Genomic DNA, 16464 nt, shown 5'->3' on the forward strand with positions numbered 1-16464 from the left:
TTCATCAAATATTTCATTTGGTCATTGTGTTCATAGATTATTTGAAACTACCTCATCTTGTGAGTCTGCAAGTCTGCAGACATACAACAAAATAATTACCCTCAATTACACATTTTCGGTAACGTTGTCATGGGAACGTGATATGTTGTAACAAAGTGCTGTCCCATTTGTGTTTCCACCATTTCATGCCCTGACAGACTTCCACACTCACGTCAGGGGACATCAGTAAGTCTCTGAGGGGTCTGGGTTTGAGGCCTCACGGGACACCGGGATCGGGCCACAGACTCGCACACATCTGGAAGTTGTAGCCTTTACTTTATCCTTTTCCACCCAGTTTGTGATCTGGAAGCATAGTGCTTGGGCACTAAATGGTTGCATTAAATCACATGTGATCCAGTGTTTTCTCTACTATTTAAATACCAATTGAACAGTAATACAACCAAACACATAACAATGCAAAAAGGTTTTATTGTTACATAAACACAATACATCAGTGGTAAAGCATTTGCAAAGAACTTTCACTCAGTCTCACCCACTGGCCTGCAGTGGAACACAATGCTCTGATTTTTGATCAGTCATGTGTGCTAAAAAGGTGGACAAATGTTTCGCACACATGTTTTTTTCCAGGCAGAAATTAGTCCTAAAACCCACAAATGAGTCAGCATCTTCTGCAGGTTCGCTGCAGTTGTTTTAATAGATTTCTGCTTAGATGCCCAAAATAATGTGTTGGTTGGACATTAAACAAGTAAATACTCCTTGTGAGTTCAGAAACCTTTACATGACTTACAAAAGGTGGTTGTCTCTAAATAAGAAAACAGTAGATACGTTCATTTGTTAACATAACTTTGATGAGCAGAAAGCTAAGCGTTTGAAAGCCAATTTGCCCCACAGCTTATTTCTGCAATAATCCAAAATCCATTGGCTTTCTGTGGCAGGAACCAAACCTTCATAAAGTCACAGCAGCATTCGATACGGATTCTTTCTAGTTAACAGAGTTGGTGTAGTCAAAGAACTAGTTTAATTCATTATACTTCAGCCAACTGTCAAAACAAGTCAAAGAGGGAAGAGATATTTTGGAAAATGTTATCTACAAGGACTTTGTTTTATTTTGTATTATGAGCATCTATTAATTTGAAGTGTAAGCAGATCATTGCACCTCTTCCACAAACCGCTAACTAGGACGTATATAGCAAGTATGTTAGAAATATTCAGCATTTAGTGTTGACGTGCTAAAATGAGCTTCTTCACCTGGACTAAGGCTAGTGAGTGGTGATAGTTTTAAAAGACAAAAATTCAATGTGACATTTTCATGCTCAGCATAAACAATCATTTTAAGTGGGTGAACATATATTTTGCTTGTAGCCAACCAAGAGCCCATCTGTTTATATGCATTATCCGTCTGCCACAAGGGACGTTGGGCTTTCGGACCGTCGTTACCAGAGGAACATAATGGACAAGCAGATTTTTTTACACTGCCTTTACCATAGCAGAGGGTTTCTATTCAAAGCTGGGATTCTTGCTTTAGGCAGCAGTCAGGCGGCTAGCGGTGGCCACGTTGCTAAAGCTACCGCTAGGTAATGGAGGTAAATGGAAGACAGGGCTGCACAGAAACGAACATCTACAAGTATTTGTGAGAGTCTGCTTGTTTAGTGACTATGCTAGCAGACACACTAGCTGCCAGACCTCGGAGATTCATTGTCCACTGTATGATCAACAGGAAGTTTGACCTGATGGTTGTACTAAATAAAACAGGTCACCCAAATAAATGGCATCCTTCTTTGAGGACTGTGAATGTCCACAAGAACATGTCATGGTAATGTGGATGAACTGTCTTTGGCTCCAATAACTCCAACAAAAGGAAAAGATCTCGATCTCAAGAAAGCTATGCTGAGCTAAGACAACAAGCAATGAAAAGACAGAACACATGATATGGTTCACATATTCACCCCAACATTGGAACATGTAACTACATCAACATACAGGAAGTGACTAGTAGTGCAAAACCATAAAGATGGGCCCGTTACAAATGGGTAATACAATGACAGTATTTGGCTGACATAAAAAAAATAATAACTACAACTGTTGGGAAAAAAAAGTGGGCACAGCCAGCATAAAAACCTTCGTCATATCAAACATCTGTCCAGGCAATGTTTGACAGCAAAGAATTCAGATTAAACCCTACATAATAAATCAGACTTCAAAAAAAGTACCTCAACAATCTCCCATTCGACAGAAACTGTCTGTATTTTATATGTACTTTGGGGTTATATGTAAACAAAAATAAAATAAGTACATGTTACAATAACTTACAATAAGGGTCAGTGGTTAGAGGGCATTTCATTAAACACTCAAACCTCACATACTCTAACCGAGATTACTCGAGTTCAACCACGGTAGATGGAGTCATGTGATATTTCCTTCATTGAACAGATTAAATGAGTACTTTAATTCTCCAGCATCAGTATGAGCCACAGCAGCCTTTCAGCTAACTCCCATTTGGCAAATAGTATTTACGGGCTGAACCACTTAAGCGATGACCGAGCGAAGGCAGTTTACCAAACTTTGGGAAAAATGCTGAGAAAAAAAGTCCCTCATGTGTAAACACGTGTGGCCTACGGCTGTAGTCACAATCATGTTCTAGTATTCTTTGGCCCCAGCTGTTTAGATTTAGATTGCATTCATAAGGCATGCCATGAGGCTACTTTGGATACAGATACGCAGTGTCTTACGTTCCATCTTTCCAGCTAAACATTACTTGAGCCAAAGGTGGCAGTGGGATAGTGGGGATAGCGGGTATCCAGCACTGTGGCTTTCAGTTTATGTGGCTGTGTTTGGGCTTTGGACACCAGTTGGTGTCTGGATAGAGAAGGCAATGCACCGTCTTAAACCTGCAGAAACAGAAGGGAAGAGCATCAGGCACAAAGTAACTTCTCACGAAATGAGTTGGGTTAAGGAATTTCCAAGTAAAAAAAAGTGTGGTGTTGATTTATTAAAGTACACAGGGGGGCAGATTCGGTCAGCTCTTTTAAGATAAAGCTTAAAACCTTCCTCTTTGATATCGCTTGTAGTTAGGGCTGGCTCAGGTTACCCCGGACCAGCCCTTAGTTAAACTGCTATAGGCCTAGACTGCCAGGGGACTTCTTAGGACACATCGAGCTCCTCTCTCACTCTCACCTTCTACCATAATCAACATTTTATTAACCCAAATCAAATTCACAAATTCAGCTTCTTTCCCGGAGTTTTTTGTGCTTTCTCGCCTTGCAGGTCTGCGTAGATCGTAATTCTGTCTGGACCCTGGCCCCACGGACACCCACCACTTCTAACATCATTGATATTCACATTTCTATAACTGTAAACATTAATGCGCATCACTAACTGTTTCCATGGATCATGGTTCTATCTGGACCTTGTTCCTGCCTCCTACTGTGGCCCTGCTGACACCTGCTGCTATCATCATCATCATCATCATAAATTTAAATATTAATCATATTACTATCATCATAAACCAACGTTACCCTTTCCTAAAGTCTTTGTGCTTTCCTGTTTTTCCTGTGCCGATGTGAGGGTTTTGGGACACAGGATGTCACATGTGTACAGACTCTAAAGCCCTCTGAGACAAATTTGTTATTTGCAATTTTGGGCTATACAAAATAAAATGAATTGAATATGTCCAGACCTCAAACTATCTCCATAAATAATACTGCTGTTTAGGTCACACATCGGAATCTATTTCACTCCTTATTGGCGATTGTTATTGCTGGTTCCGTCTTAATTCTACTGATGGGGAAATATGCTCGTTTCGTTGGATTGCCACTTCAACATGTTGGTATGCCATGATGTTAAAAAGCCCTGTGCTGTTTGGAAGATGATAATACATGTTGAACAGAGCCATGGGAGGGTGCAGTGTGATGAGGAGTGGAAGGGCCATGTTATTAACATGTTATTCATTCTGTACCTTGTGGGGTCATCAGCCAGTGAAAAGCCTCCAACAATGCTGACCACATTTCTTCTGTTCTCAAAGCCTCCAAAGCTCAGGGTGACCTGTTTTAAAACGTACACCAATTAAATCACAAAAGGAGAAAGAAAAACAATATTTAGGAGGCCAAAATGATACTTTCATAAAAACATGCCAGTAGCATTTCATTTATTACATGTATTTATTTATTTTAGGGCTTCCGGTCCTGGAAGTAAACCGGAAGTTGACAGTGGAAACGAAACGGCCGCTAGCTGCAGTCAGTTACATCAAGATGGAGAGAGCTTTTTGCATTGGAAGTAAAACAAACCGAGGCGCGACACACTGAGGAGAACTGTGCAGAGAAATTACTCCATGTGTCAAACAGAAGGGGGGTGAGTGACAAACGGACCACTTAAAGCACTGCTATGCAAAGCTAGCTGCTAGGCTACTTCCATCTCAACATCTAACGTTACCCTGCGCAACACAGTCTGCAGAGGACCACCACTGTGTCCCTAAAAGACCATAGTTTGAAAACGTCCAGGCTAAACGTGGGGGAGACTGTTCGCACTTCAAATACACTTCAAACATAAATTATAGAGAGTTGAGAGCAAAGTGCACAGCAGGAAGGAGGAGTCACTAGTTCAACATGCTCCACCAGTTGGAATTCTGCCTCCAAGATGATCAAATGTGTGTAGTTTTTTGTTTAAAATAACATTAAACAATTAAACAGTGTCCCTTGTCAGGACTCGTGGAGGACAATCCCATGGTTCATCATGTTTAGGTGGAAAAATCATTTTTATCATGATTCCTTTTCACTACTTTCCGCTCAACAATATTGGTATTGTTTCATCGGTTTTGTTTTATGCATATTGTTGGAAAAATAAAGTGATGATTAAGGTGGAATTAGTCTGCAGTTCACATGTGTGCAGAATCATTTGGTGGAGGTGGGCATGGAGTCAAGTCCATTCTCGAAATGCCAGATTTCTCAAGTGTCTCAAATGTTAGGCCGTACCATACACAAACCACAAGAGCACACTCACCTGCTCCAGCACAGTGTCAGTGGGCAGCTTCTGAAGGTTCTCCAGGTGTGAGTGGAAGAGGTGTGTGTGGGTTAGGGTCACCTCCAGCAGCGCTTCAATGATGTAGCCGATGGTGCAGTCGTCCGGTAGTCGGATCTTCTCTGCAGTGCTGATGAAATTTCCCAAACTGAAACCAGAGGACAGCGTTCAGCCCACGACGCCTGGCCAAGTGGGTTCACAAAACAACTGCAGCATGTTACAATAGCAATTTCCAAACTCACTTTCTTCCAAAGTGGAAAATAATAATATCATATATACATATATGTATGTTTACTTTGACCATTAATTTAAAGGCGTTTGTGTGTGAACATTTTAGAGTAGATGTTGAGGTGGTAATCTCAAGTGCAATGCAGAAGTGTCCTAGCTCTTGTATTCTCCAGAGTGACCACCAAGTTCTTTCTTGATTAATTCCCTCAGTAAACATTGCAAACATGAGTTTATGATCTCTCTCTAGTTTCAAGTCTATGGTCCATTTAGTGTCATATAAACCAGAAAGCAGGGTATGTTCTAGTGTGGGGCTACTTTGATTGAAACGTCTACCAGAGCTGTATACAATACCAAAATTTGGTAACCTCCGATCATTGATTGCTAGAAAAACTATATTTAACGGTTATAATCCAACATGCCAATGGCAAAATTGTCAAATCAGAGCTTCAAAACAAGGATGACTACATCCACTCTCATATAGAGTCTTAAGAGAGAAACCTTAACCAGCAAAGTATGTACCCTGTTGTCGGAAGGTACAAAAGGTGAGTCTAGACTTACAAACTCATGAGGGGTGAAAAAAGACACAACGTCCTCTTTACCTTTTTTGACGTCTACATACTTTCACTGGTTACCCCGTTTTTGACGTCACATTGCAATGACTTGTTGGTAATTCCCCTGGGTTAAGGGTTAGGGTAATGCTTACTTACGGAAAGGGTTCATAAAGCACTCAAAATGCCTCAAACACTCAACGATGTGACGATCGGACAGCCCTAAACCCTCACAGAGTTAGCGGGAGCGTGCTTTAAAGTCTGTTAGGGTTCCGATTGGAATTGGCTGTTAGTCTCCTCTCTGCGCTGACTGCAGCTGGGACTGCTCGCGAGCCGCGAGGCTCCTGTGAGGCTGACGTGCTGAGGACAGTAACTGCAGAACAATACGTGCTTTCATGTCAGACACAAGAAAAGTCTCCAATAACACCAGAATAAGTCACTAGATTTGTAGCGAGAAAGTCGCCAAGATGGTAACACTGATATGGAGTGAAAGAAAGATAAGTTGTAGGGGAAATTAAGACGCTATTGAGTTTATTAACGTTGATTGGGCAGGGCTCGTCACATCACATCTAAGATGTTTTTACCTTTTCTCCTGGTCTCACTCTAATCTCAGAAACGCCTGCCGGCCGGTTGACCCCGTCTCTAAATAAGAACTATTAACTATTAACAAACTGAGACCTATTTTGATTTAAAAAAACAGTGAAAAGTGACAAGTTGACAGATCAGGGTAAGTCCATGACCTACCTAGCCCATGGGCTCATTTTCAGCGCCAGGCCTCTGCTGATACAGAAACCTGCTCCACCTGTGGCAAACCAGAACTTGACAGACACCTGAAAAGAGACCGCCAGATGTTAGGAGTGGAATAATCTGAAAAAGATAGACTTTCTTTTAAATGAATTTGCAGCACCCTCTTTTCTAAAAGACTATGGTGACCCTGAATTTGGCATGATGTGCCAGTCGCTTAGGATAGGTGTTCGATGACTGACCGATCCGTCACTCTTGACCCTCTCTGCAGCCTCTATTGGATGATCCAGACTGGGCCGGCCCAGGTAGACATCTTGGCTGTGGTGGTAGGAGGAGAGCAGCCCACGCAGACTGGGCAGGATGACGTAGTTATCATCATCCACGTGGCAGAACCACCTTCAAAACACACACAGACGCATGCACATAGCCAGCATTGTACCTTACTTCAAGCAAATAAGTCCTCAGGGATTGTAATCAACTGAAATATCTTCTTTGGTTTGTTTAAATTGACTGTTTTTATTGCATTCCTGCAGTATAGAAAAATACTTCACCCGTATCATAAGATTTTCTATATAGCCTCTCACCCCTTGTTACCAGGAATTCTAAAAGAAAACTGGTGGCGGCCGTGGTTTGGGTCGGCTGCAGAGGGGACGGAGAAGCGAGTGCCAGGAGGGGGCATAATTGGCCTTAGGTGTGTTTAATCAGTGTGTGTGTGTTAAGTAAGAGCGATCCGGGGACGGCGAGAGAGCAGACGAGGAAGCCGGAGCCGATCGTGTGTTATTGTTTGGAAACGTGTGAATAAAAGCATATACAATGGACCCAACGACAAACCTACAAACACAGCAAAACATCTAATTTCAGCCATGCAATGGGTGAAGTCGCTTATTGTAAAGATGACAATGTGCAATAACCACCGTGGTATGTGTACATATACATATATTTATTTAGTACTTTAGTTACTGTGGCCGTTGCACTTTTTCAGCATTATACTGCTGCTCTTGTTTTTTCACCATGTATCTTGTGTGCACTGTCCACTTTGCTGCCGCGATCTTGTGAATTTCCCCATTGTGGGACTAATAAAGGAATATCTTAGCTTATCCTAAAGGCTGGCGCATGCTTCTGTGTCTGTACAGTCGTGTCGACGCACTCGTTTCAGTTCATGGTTCTAAAAGTCTTGCGTGTGAGCAATTCACCGCCAGAACAACAGGTGGAGTAACGTTTTTTTTGTCGAATACGAGCTTCACGTATTTGTGTGTAGAAGTTGTTGGTTTGTTTACTTTATTTATCATAGACTTTTATAATGGCGGTATTGTGCTATGAAACCGGAAATGTGAGACTCCATAAAGGATGTAGTTAGCAGACCAATCGCAGCCTTGTGGGCTGCAGGAGGCTTGGGTAGCTTTTGACGCAAGCCTAGAAAAATGGGTCGACGGACGCAAGCAGGTGTGAAAAGGCACGCTTTTATATTTTTCCAGTGCCAATGTGAAGGTTTTGGGACAGAGGATGTTGCATGTGCACAGACTGTATTATATAATTGTTTGCAATTTTGGGCTATAAAAATACAATAAAAATAAAAAAAAGAAAAGAAGTGATCAGTGATCAGTAAACATGACAGTCTTCATCAAAACTTCAAGGTAACGCAGGGCAAGTCAATTATTTACAAGCAGTCATTCAACGGTTCAGTTCACATCTTACTCACTTCTTCTGAGACTCGATAAATTTATCGTACTCCACTGACATCTTGCAGCACAGAGCCTGGCGGGTGTGAGCCGCGGAGCAGTTTGTGTTGATGAGGTTGACTCCTGGTGAAGAGACAGAACAATTCATCCCAGGCTTCATTTTTCTCAAACAACATCATTGACTTGAACAAGTCAGGAAAGTCACAAGCAGCTGCAGCGTGTTTTGCATCTCCATGGACTGAGTGCTGCAGTGCAAGAAGGAAGCTCTTGCTCCAAAAGCGGCACCTAAAGGCTCGACTGAAGTTTGCTGCTGATCACATGGACAAAGAAAAGACCTTCTGGAGGAAAGTTCTGTGGTCAGACGAAACAAAAATCGAGCTGTTTGGCCACAATGCCCTGCAATATGTTTGGAGGAGAAAAGGTGAGGCCTTTAACCCAGAGAACACCAAGCCTACCATCAAGCACGGTGGTGATAGTAATATGCTGTGGGGCTGTTTTGCTGCCAATGGAACTGGTGCTTTACAGAGAGTAAATGGGATAATGAAGAAGGAGGATTACCTTCTTCTTAAATTCTTCAAGATACCTAAAATCATCAGCCTGAAGGTTGGGTCTTGGGTGCAGTTGGGGGTTCCAACAGGACAATGACTCCAAACACACATCAAAAGTGGCAATAGAACGGCTAAATCGGGCTAGAATTAGGGGTTTAGAATGGCCTTCCCAAGTCCTGACTTAAATCCCATTGAGAACATGTGGACAATGCTGAAGAAACAAGTCCATGTCACAAAGCCATCAAATTTAACTGAACTGCACCAATTCTGTCGAGGAGGAGATTCAACGAGAAGCTTGCCAGAAGCTTGTGGATGGCTACCAAAGGCGCCTAATTGAAGTGAAAAGTATGTAACCAAATACTAGCACTGCTGTATGTATCGTTTTGACCCAGCAGATTTGATCACTTTTTCTGTTAAACCATAATAAGATAATAATCTCATAAAAGAACCAAACTTCATGAATGTTTTTTGTGACAAAGAAGTATCTGTTCCAATCACTACCAGAGAAAAATCTGACTTGTAGAAATAACGGGAAACTCATGAGAGCCATGACATTATGTTCTTTACAAGTGTATATAAACGTTTGACCACAACTGTATATTTGTACACAACTGCACTTATTTTATCTGTTGCTGTGTGTATTGCACTACTTTAGAGCAATGAAGGAACTAATGTCTCATTCTGGCCTGTATACATTTGAATATATTATGTTCTAAAAAACTATTTGGTGTCCCAGCTGTATTCTTATCTTTATTGTTGCAACCAAATGTATTCAGATTAGCTTGGTCACTGCATAACATGGCCACAAACAAAACATTTGTAACACTTATTTACTGTGACAACTGTTACTGTCAGCTGCTTTTTACCCGTTCTCCTCTGCAGCTCGCTGTCCTCGCCGTCAGTAAAAATGTACGTCTGAAAACACACAAAGACACACTGTCAGAAAGGGAAAGTGTACACTCATGCTCTCCTCCTGGGACATGCTGAAGAGCTCCATTGGTGTCTCTTGTAGAGGAGGACCAAAGACAAGACAGCAGAGACATGGCTCTCTCCCACCACTGGAACTGGAAGTAAAACTAAAGTTGTATATCATGGGGAAACAAGCGACCACTCATTACATCCACAGCCTCAGACCCTGAGAAGTTCTCTCCAGACCTCTACCGAGCATCCTCCCCGTCACACACAGCATCTACTGACGTGGCTCTTTAACTCAACCTTCCATTAAATTACTATCGACTGCCTCTTTATGTGACCACTGCACTCACACGTTGAAGCCTTTTACAGGCAGCTTTACTGATCTAAGAAGTAAAATAAAACAGCAGCAGGCCTGTGAAGTCCGTCGGTGTATGTCAGGACGCAGTTAGCAGTGTAAAGAGCAGACAGCTGACCCAGACCAGAGTCACAGGAGGGCTCTGTCACCGTGGACCTGGACTAAGCCAACTGGAACTCCACTGTCCTCTGGAACTAGAACATTTGTGGGCGGAGTGGGAGCAGAGTGTTTGTGCAAGATTAAGTCCATTCTGAGCATCTTGCTAGCTTAGTGGTTACCACTTCATGCTTCGGTACCACAACGTTGCTGGTTTGATTCCAACCTTGGGACCTTTGTCAAAACACTATGACTAGTGCACGCTAGTTCTCGCTCTCTCTCTCATCGTTCACCTGGTTGAAATGATCGGTCGGTTTCTTGCAATCATGTGACAGCTCTAGATTTTTTTCTTCAATTATCTGAGCATTTTATTTAGTGATCTTTGTCGTGACAAGAATTTTCTTAATTTAACAAAAAGGTTGCTCAAATGCTGTGCCTAGCCCCATCATAAAAGAAGAAAGAAGCGGAGCTCTCCTCACCTGTTCTTTAGCTTGGTCAACCCAGGTCTGGATCAGCAGCTCCAGTCTGGACTTGTGGTACTTCCTGGTAGTCTTCACTGCAATAAAAATGTCCTTAAAGTCTAACGGGTCCCATGACCTAAAACTTGACAATTGCCCCCCCTTTCCTCCAGGGGTAGTTCCTGTTGTGGAGTCCATCTCTCTCTTGTTACCATGGATATCATCCCTAGTACCTTCAGTCCGCCCCGCTGAGCTACTCAGCTCTGTGGCAGAGTCTGTTTTCCCTGCATGAACAAACACTCCTCTGACACGTTGGGGCGAGCCCAACCGTGCCGGTTGGGTATGCGGTCGAGGTTGGGGTTGGTCCACTTGGCGGGTTGGGGGCTGGAGGGCAGGAATGAGCAGGAGCAGTAGGCCGCAGAAAGCAAGGGAAAACAGGAAGCAGAACTTGCTGATGCCCACCGAAGCTAGGTGCATCCTGACAGGCCGACAGAGGTTCATCAGCCTCCAGGGCTGCAGTCACTTCCAACACCACCCTATCCCATTCTCACACCATCACATGGGACCCTGCAATGAGAAAGGGGAAGACTTAACAGGGTATCTGCCATGTTCGTACCCATGCCCTTCAGACAATCCACTGTTCTCTCTCATTCTAAATGAGGATAACATAATTTATTATAAATTTAAAAACACATAAAGCCTTTGAATTTTACTTGTCTAAATTAATAACATTTGCTTCAGTCTCACACTGCTCCAAACCCCATTATTTAAAACAACCGTTGCTGTATATAATATATTGAAAAATATTCTTTTATCTCTCCCCCACTCATTTGGTTTGTGAGGAAAACCTTCTGATGCACATCGTTAAGGTTCAACTGAGCCCTGTTGGATTGTTTGTAACCCCCCCCCACACACACACACAAAAACTGTTTCCAATACTGGTTTCGGTTTCCCAACAAAGGGCTCCGTCTAGTTTGCTAGAGTACAGGATGTACTCACGGCCCACAGGCCGGAGTTTGAGACCCCTGATTTAGAGAGAAATTCATGTAAATTCATGCAATAACTTTCCCAAGTTTGGCAGTAACGTTGTTAGATAATATAAATGTTTCATCTAAATGTAAATGTTAAATATAAATATTAAATATAAATGTTGAGTCTACATACAAGACTTGACAACTGAACATTACAATATTTACGCCGATGATTTGACTGGTCTGGCCCGCGTGACATCAAAGTGGACAGTATGTGCTCCCTACCTAAAATAAGATAGACACCCCTGCTCTATAACGAGAGCTAATTCATTTGGACTTGCCAGCTCGTCTTGCTGCGGCGTGAATTACCGGAAATATTGTAATGTTCAGTCGTCAAGTCTTATATGTAAACTAAACATTTAACATTTATATTTAACATTTCTCTCTAAATGTTTGAAAAAGTGACATAGGAATATTTACGGATTTCTTCCGACGAAAGCTCTTCAATCTGATTCTTGTTAAAACATTTCGTTTTAATAATGGCGGTATTGTGCTATGAAACCAGAAATGTGAGACTCCGGAAAGGATGTAGTTAGCAGACCAATCACAGCCTTGCGGGATGCGTGAGGCTTGCGTAGCTTTTGACGCTAGTCTAGAAAAATTGGTCGAGCCGCAAGGGGCTCTCGCGTGTCCTTGCGTCTCTCTGGAAACGCAGAAGCATGAACTAGGCTTTAAACCTATTGTTATTTTGCTTCACAGGGTTCGAATCCAGGTCGAGACGATCTTTTAATAAATCTATTTTCTTCAATGTATTTCTTCATACGTGGCAGTGACGTAGTGCTCACTTATACAATCGTAATCGATGCAAAGGACATGTGATGATTTTTGAACCTTTTCAGCAAAATGTTAGCGAATGTGTGACGAATCAGGTGGCCGAGGCAGAAAACATCTGCCGCTGTATGGGGGAAACAAACACGCACGCGTAGACAAACCAGTAGGTTCAAAAACCAGTAGGCACGTAACACCGGTAACAGGAGAGGACACCCTTTAAGTCGCGTCCCACTACGGGGAGCCTGTAGCTTTAACTGGAACGCAACTAGCGCTAGCTTACTGCACAAGCTGCAGCCTGGCTGAGCGAGACCGCGGCGCTCGCGCCCACCTTTCTGTTCCCACGGGACCTCACAATGAACGAGGGTTTCGGTAGTTGTTCTGTCCTCTTCAATCCGACTGTCGTACTACTTTGGTCTTCGCTGACTTATTAAGGATACGGACACTTCTTCAAGTGAGCTTGATGACTTAGTGCTATCACGCGCATGTATGTATAAAGGGAACACGGAGGAACTTCCATCGCGGCTCGTCACTAGTAACCAAACATTCCTCTCAGCACGGACAGCAAGCGGACCGGACGATACACAAGATATTCCGGAACAACATTTCAAAATAAAAGATGAGTGGAAGCGAATAATCAACTAAAATGTTTTACGAAAAATAAATTAGTTTAAACTTGTTTTATTGTTAAAATGCGAAAGTGAAAGTTTCATCACATATCTCAATCATTGATTCATCATAATACATTAATAGTCACATTGTAGTCGTAGTCACTCGTCCTCGTGGGGGGGTTGGTTTGGTTTTGTCCTATTGTCACATTGTTGAGTGTTTGAGGCTCTCTGGCATCCCTCTATGAACCCTCTCTGCAAGTTAACATTCGATTCTGACCTACAACGTCTCAAAAGCATAGAGACGTAAAAAGGTACATGTGTGTTCTGTCATATTAGAATGTATACATTTAAAACATTAAGGATTAAAGATAGACAAAAAACAACATAAAAGCAGTCTATATTTACCAATATATATATATATATATATATTTTTTATACAAAAAACACAGTAGAAACAATATTTCACCTCTCATTTCATGGGGAAGAGCCTGGGAGACGGTCAAATCACATAGTAAAGAGCATGAAATAAATACCCCTAATTGTAAATCATATGTTTTGACGTTGTCATGGTGACATGGCATGTGGCAGCAAAGCGCTGTCCTATTCATATTCACATCATTTCAAGCCCTTACACACTCTCACGCTCAACCATTTATCGGGTGACGACAGTTAAATCCCTGGGGATTATGCAGACAACACACAAATCTACATAACTATATTGCCTGTGGACTATAATACAAGGGTTGGGTAAATGCATTGAACAAGTAAACAACTGGATGTGACAGAACTTTCTTCAATGAACAATTAAAAGTCAGCACTAAGCTTCAGTCACTGATGTTAAAAACCATAAATCAAGCCCGAAATAGGTGTAGTTATGGATTGAGACCTCAATCTGAACAGCATATATACAGGATTTGTCCATGCATTCCTCTCCAGTAGACTGGACTATTGTGACAGTGTGTTCACATGTCTGTGTAAAACGTCAGTCAATCAGAACGCTGCAGCTCAAGTCCTCACTAAGCAAGAAAGTGATGAGTGATGATGAGTGCACTGCAACTTTGATTATATTCTCAATTATTTTTAAATTTCAGTTTATTTTGCCTTATGTTTTGATGGTTTTATGTGAACTACTTCAATTAGTTATTGTTACAATGTGCTATATAGTTACAATTGCCATGCCTTGAGGGTTTGAGGTTAGGGTTTAGGAGGAAAGTGGGATTGGGCCTAGTGTGTTGTTTGTCAATTACTCACTCCTCCATTGTGACAGGTTTTCCTGTGTTTTAGTCCCTCCCACCAAGGATGCCTCTGGAGACGCAAGAGAGGGAAACACGAATGCTGACGCACAACACTTGGGATGTATTACAAACCATTTAGTATAATATCAATGTTCTCTGCACAAGCCACCATGAATGGAAACTTATGGGACATAAAAAACCGCAACAATAAAGTTAAAATGAAACAGCTGAGTTCATTAAACCTGTGGGGATTGGGTGTTAGGATGTTTGACCTCAGTGTTTTTACAATTCTGTCCGTCGCCGCTGGAATTATTGCATTTTATTGTTATCGATACTTTTAAGGCAAAACTAGGCAAGTGATTGACCTGCTATTCACAGAGAGAGAGAGAGAGAGACAACTCAAGTCACAAGTTAAATCATCTGCTTTTTGTTTATTACTGATCACAAACACAGTACCTTCCACTTAGTGGTCACTGACCAACATCCGCTACACGTGTTGTCTATGAAACTTTTGTTCTCTTTGTTGCGTCCTTTCAGCGTCCCAATACAAATAAACTAAAACAGGTAAATTGTAAACAATTAAATACAGTCTCAAAGACTTGGATGATCTGACCATCCTGATTGCTTTTGTAAAACGTAACTGCACCTCAGTTTGAACAATTTAGCATTAATTAACCCTTCCTGGTTCTGGTGACCAGATGGTCATTTGTTGAATATATTTTTTGGATTTTCAAATAAAGCAAAGCAAATATATGTTGGGAGAGTTCTTTTATTTAACACCAAGGATGAACAAAGTTGTGTCAATTCTTTCCCTAACAATATTATTTCTTCACATTTCTGAATCAGATATTGATTAAAAACAATTCACTTTCAGTTATTTTAAGCTGAATCCATCATTTCAGTTCTCCACCTGGTTTACAACATTTATTCAGTGAGCACAGGGACGTTACAGATCAACAGACAGTGGGCACCAACGAGCTGCATGTGCAGTATATTAGGATTATTCCAGTTTATCCAGCTCTGGTCTTAATTGTAGTGACTGATATTTGGACATGCCAAAGTTGTAGCAGCAGAAACGTTCCCTTCAGTTACATTCCATCTGACTTCTCATGCTTTTACCTGAGGACATGGCCTTGAATACTGTTGGGATGTATTGTTACTTGAGAGCAGTTCTTCTAAAAACACTGGGACTTCAACAATGGTTGTGTGAAGATCCTCTGATGACACAGGAGCAAGACAACAGCAGGTTTTACAGTAATTTTCATTTGCACAATAAATCTTCAAGGGTTTTTCCAATCCCTCTGTTCCAAGCTGTACATATGCACAAGATAACTTTGCTGTCACGTTGTACAGCCACGTTACGCTGTCTACACTGTCTGCACTAGGGGTGTACACCCTTTAAGGCTTGCAAGCTACTTTTTGTGTTAGCAAGACTTGGAGAGGTATTTACATTAATTAAAATGCTAAATCAGTGTGTGTGTGCTTTTTACTTGGTCCAGCAAGGATTGCTAATTAGCGCTACAAAGTTTTTGACCGTGCATGCATGGCGAGCCATGTGTCAGAAAACAAGTGGGGTTTTTTTAACGGCAGGCAATCTACCGGCACTGCATTGGCAATCGACCGTGGTAATAGCTGTTTGTCTACTTCTGTATTCAAACCAGATTGGTCTACCATTAAACAGGCCGTGCCGAATGTATTTGGTGAAAGCTGTCTTTGAAGGGAAGCTGACAGAGATGTTATGACGGCAGAGGTGAGCACAGTGACGGTTTTGTGCCACAGCAATAGAAGCTCCAGTGTGGGTACAGCTTGGCACGTGTGCATTGGAAAGAAACCTTTCTAAAGATCACATTATAGCTCAAACACAATAACAATTTCACAAATGGATCACTAGAGGGTGACAGAAGGCTGTACTTGGGCTCATGCACACAAATGTGTCAACACATACACAAAGGAGAGAAGGGAAGGGGTCTCCGATCATTCGTCGAATCGTCCCTCCAGGATGCTCTCAAATGAGAAGGGTAGGAACTTGAAGCCCTGGCCACAGTAGAACTTGTTCTGGAACTCCACCCTGAGAGAGGAGCACAAGCAGGAAGAAAGTGATGGTGAGAACTGGGGTTTGATACCATGGTTTATTATATCACCACACAAAAATGGCTGAACCAGTGAGTAAGTGAGGAAGATCCGTTTCTGTATTCTCCCACTTTATTCACACATCTTACCCCACCAGGTAGCATG

General features: G+C 42.0%; 2 protein-coding genes across 3 annotated transcripts in view; both read right to left on the bottom strand.

The window, feature by feature from the left end:
• Positions 1–448: 448 nt before the first annotated feature.
• Positions 449–12969, bottom strand: rfng (RFNG O-fucosylpeptide 3-beta-N-acetylglucosaminyltransferase). Its single transcript, XM_040176004.2, has 9 exons — positions 12715–12969; positions 10606–11151; positions 9627–9675; positions 8233–8335; positions 6776–6929; positions 6534–6619; positions 4996–5161; positions 3956–4041; positions 449–2888 (listed from the first exon to the last, which is right to left on the bottom strand). The coding sequence occupies exons 2-9, from the start codon at positions 11083–11085 to the stop codon at positions 2813–2815; spliced, it is 1200 nt and encodes a 399-aa protein (XP_040031938.2). The 5' UTR covers positions 11086–11151; positions 12715–12969; the 3' UTR covers positions 449–2812.
• A 2011-nt stretch (positions 12970–14980) lies between these two features.
• LOC120819027 (V-type proton ATPase 116 kDa subunit a 1) overlaps positions 14981–16464 on the bottom strand; it is a 29378-nt gene continuing 27894 nt past the window's right edge. For both annotated transcript variants that reach the window (XM_078103269.1, XM_078103268.1), the window contains exon 22: positions 14981–16297. In XM_078103269.1, the coding sequence (XP_077959395.1) occupies positions 16204–16297 (94 nt within the window). In that variant the 3' untranslated portion in view covers positions 14981–16203. The remainder of the gene's footprint in view (positions 16298–16464) is intronic.

The sequence above is a fragment of the Gasterosteus aculeatus genome, chromosome 5 (assembly GCF_964276395.1).
Source record: "Gasterosteus aculeatus chromosome 5, fGasAcu3.hap1.1, whole genome shotgun sequence".
Taxonomy (NCBI): Eukaryota; Metazoa; Chordata; class Actinopteri; order Perciformes; family Gasterosteidae; genus Gasterosteus; species Gasterosteus aculeatus.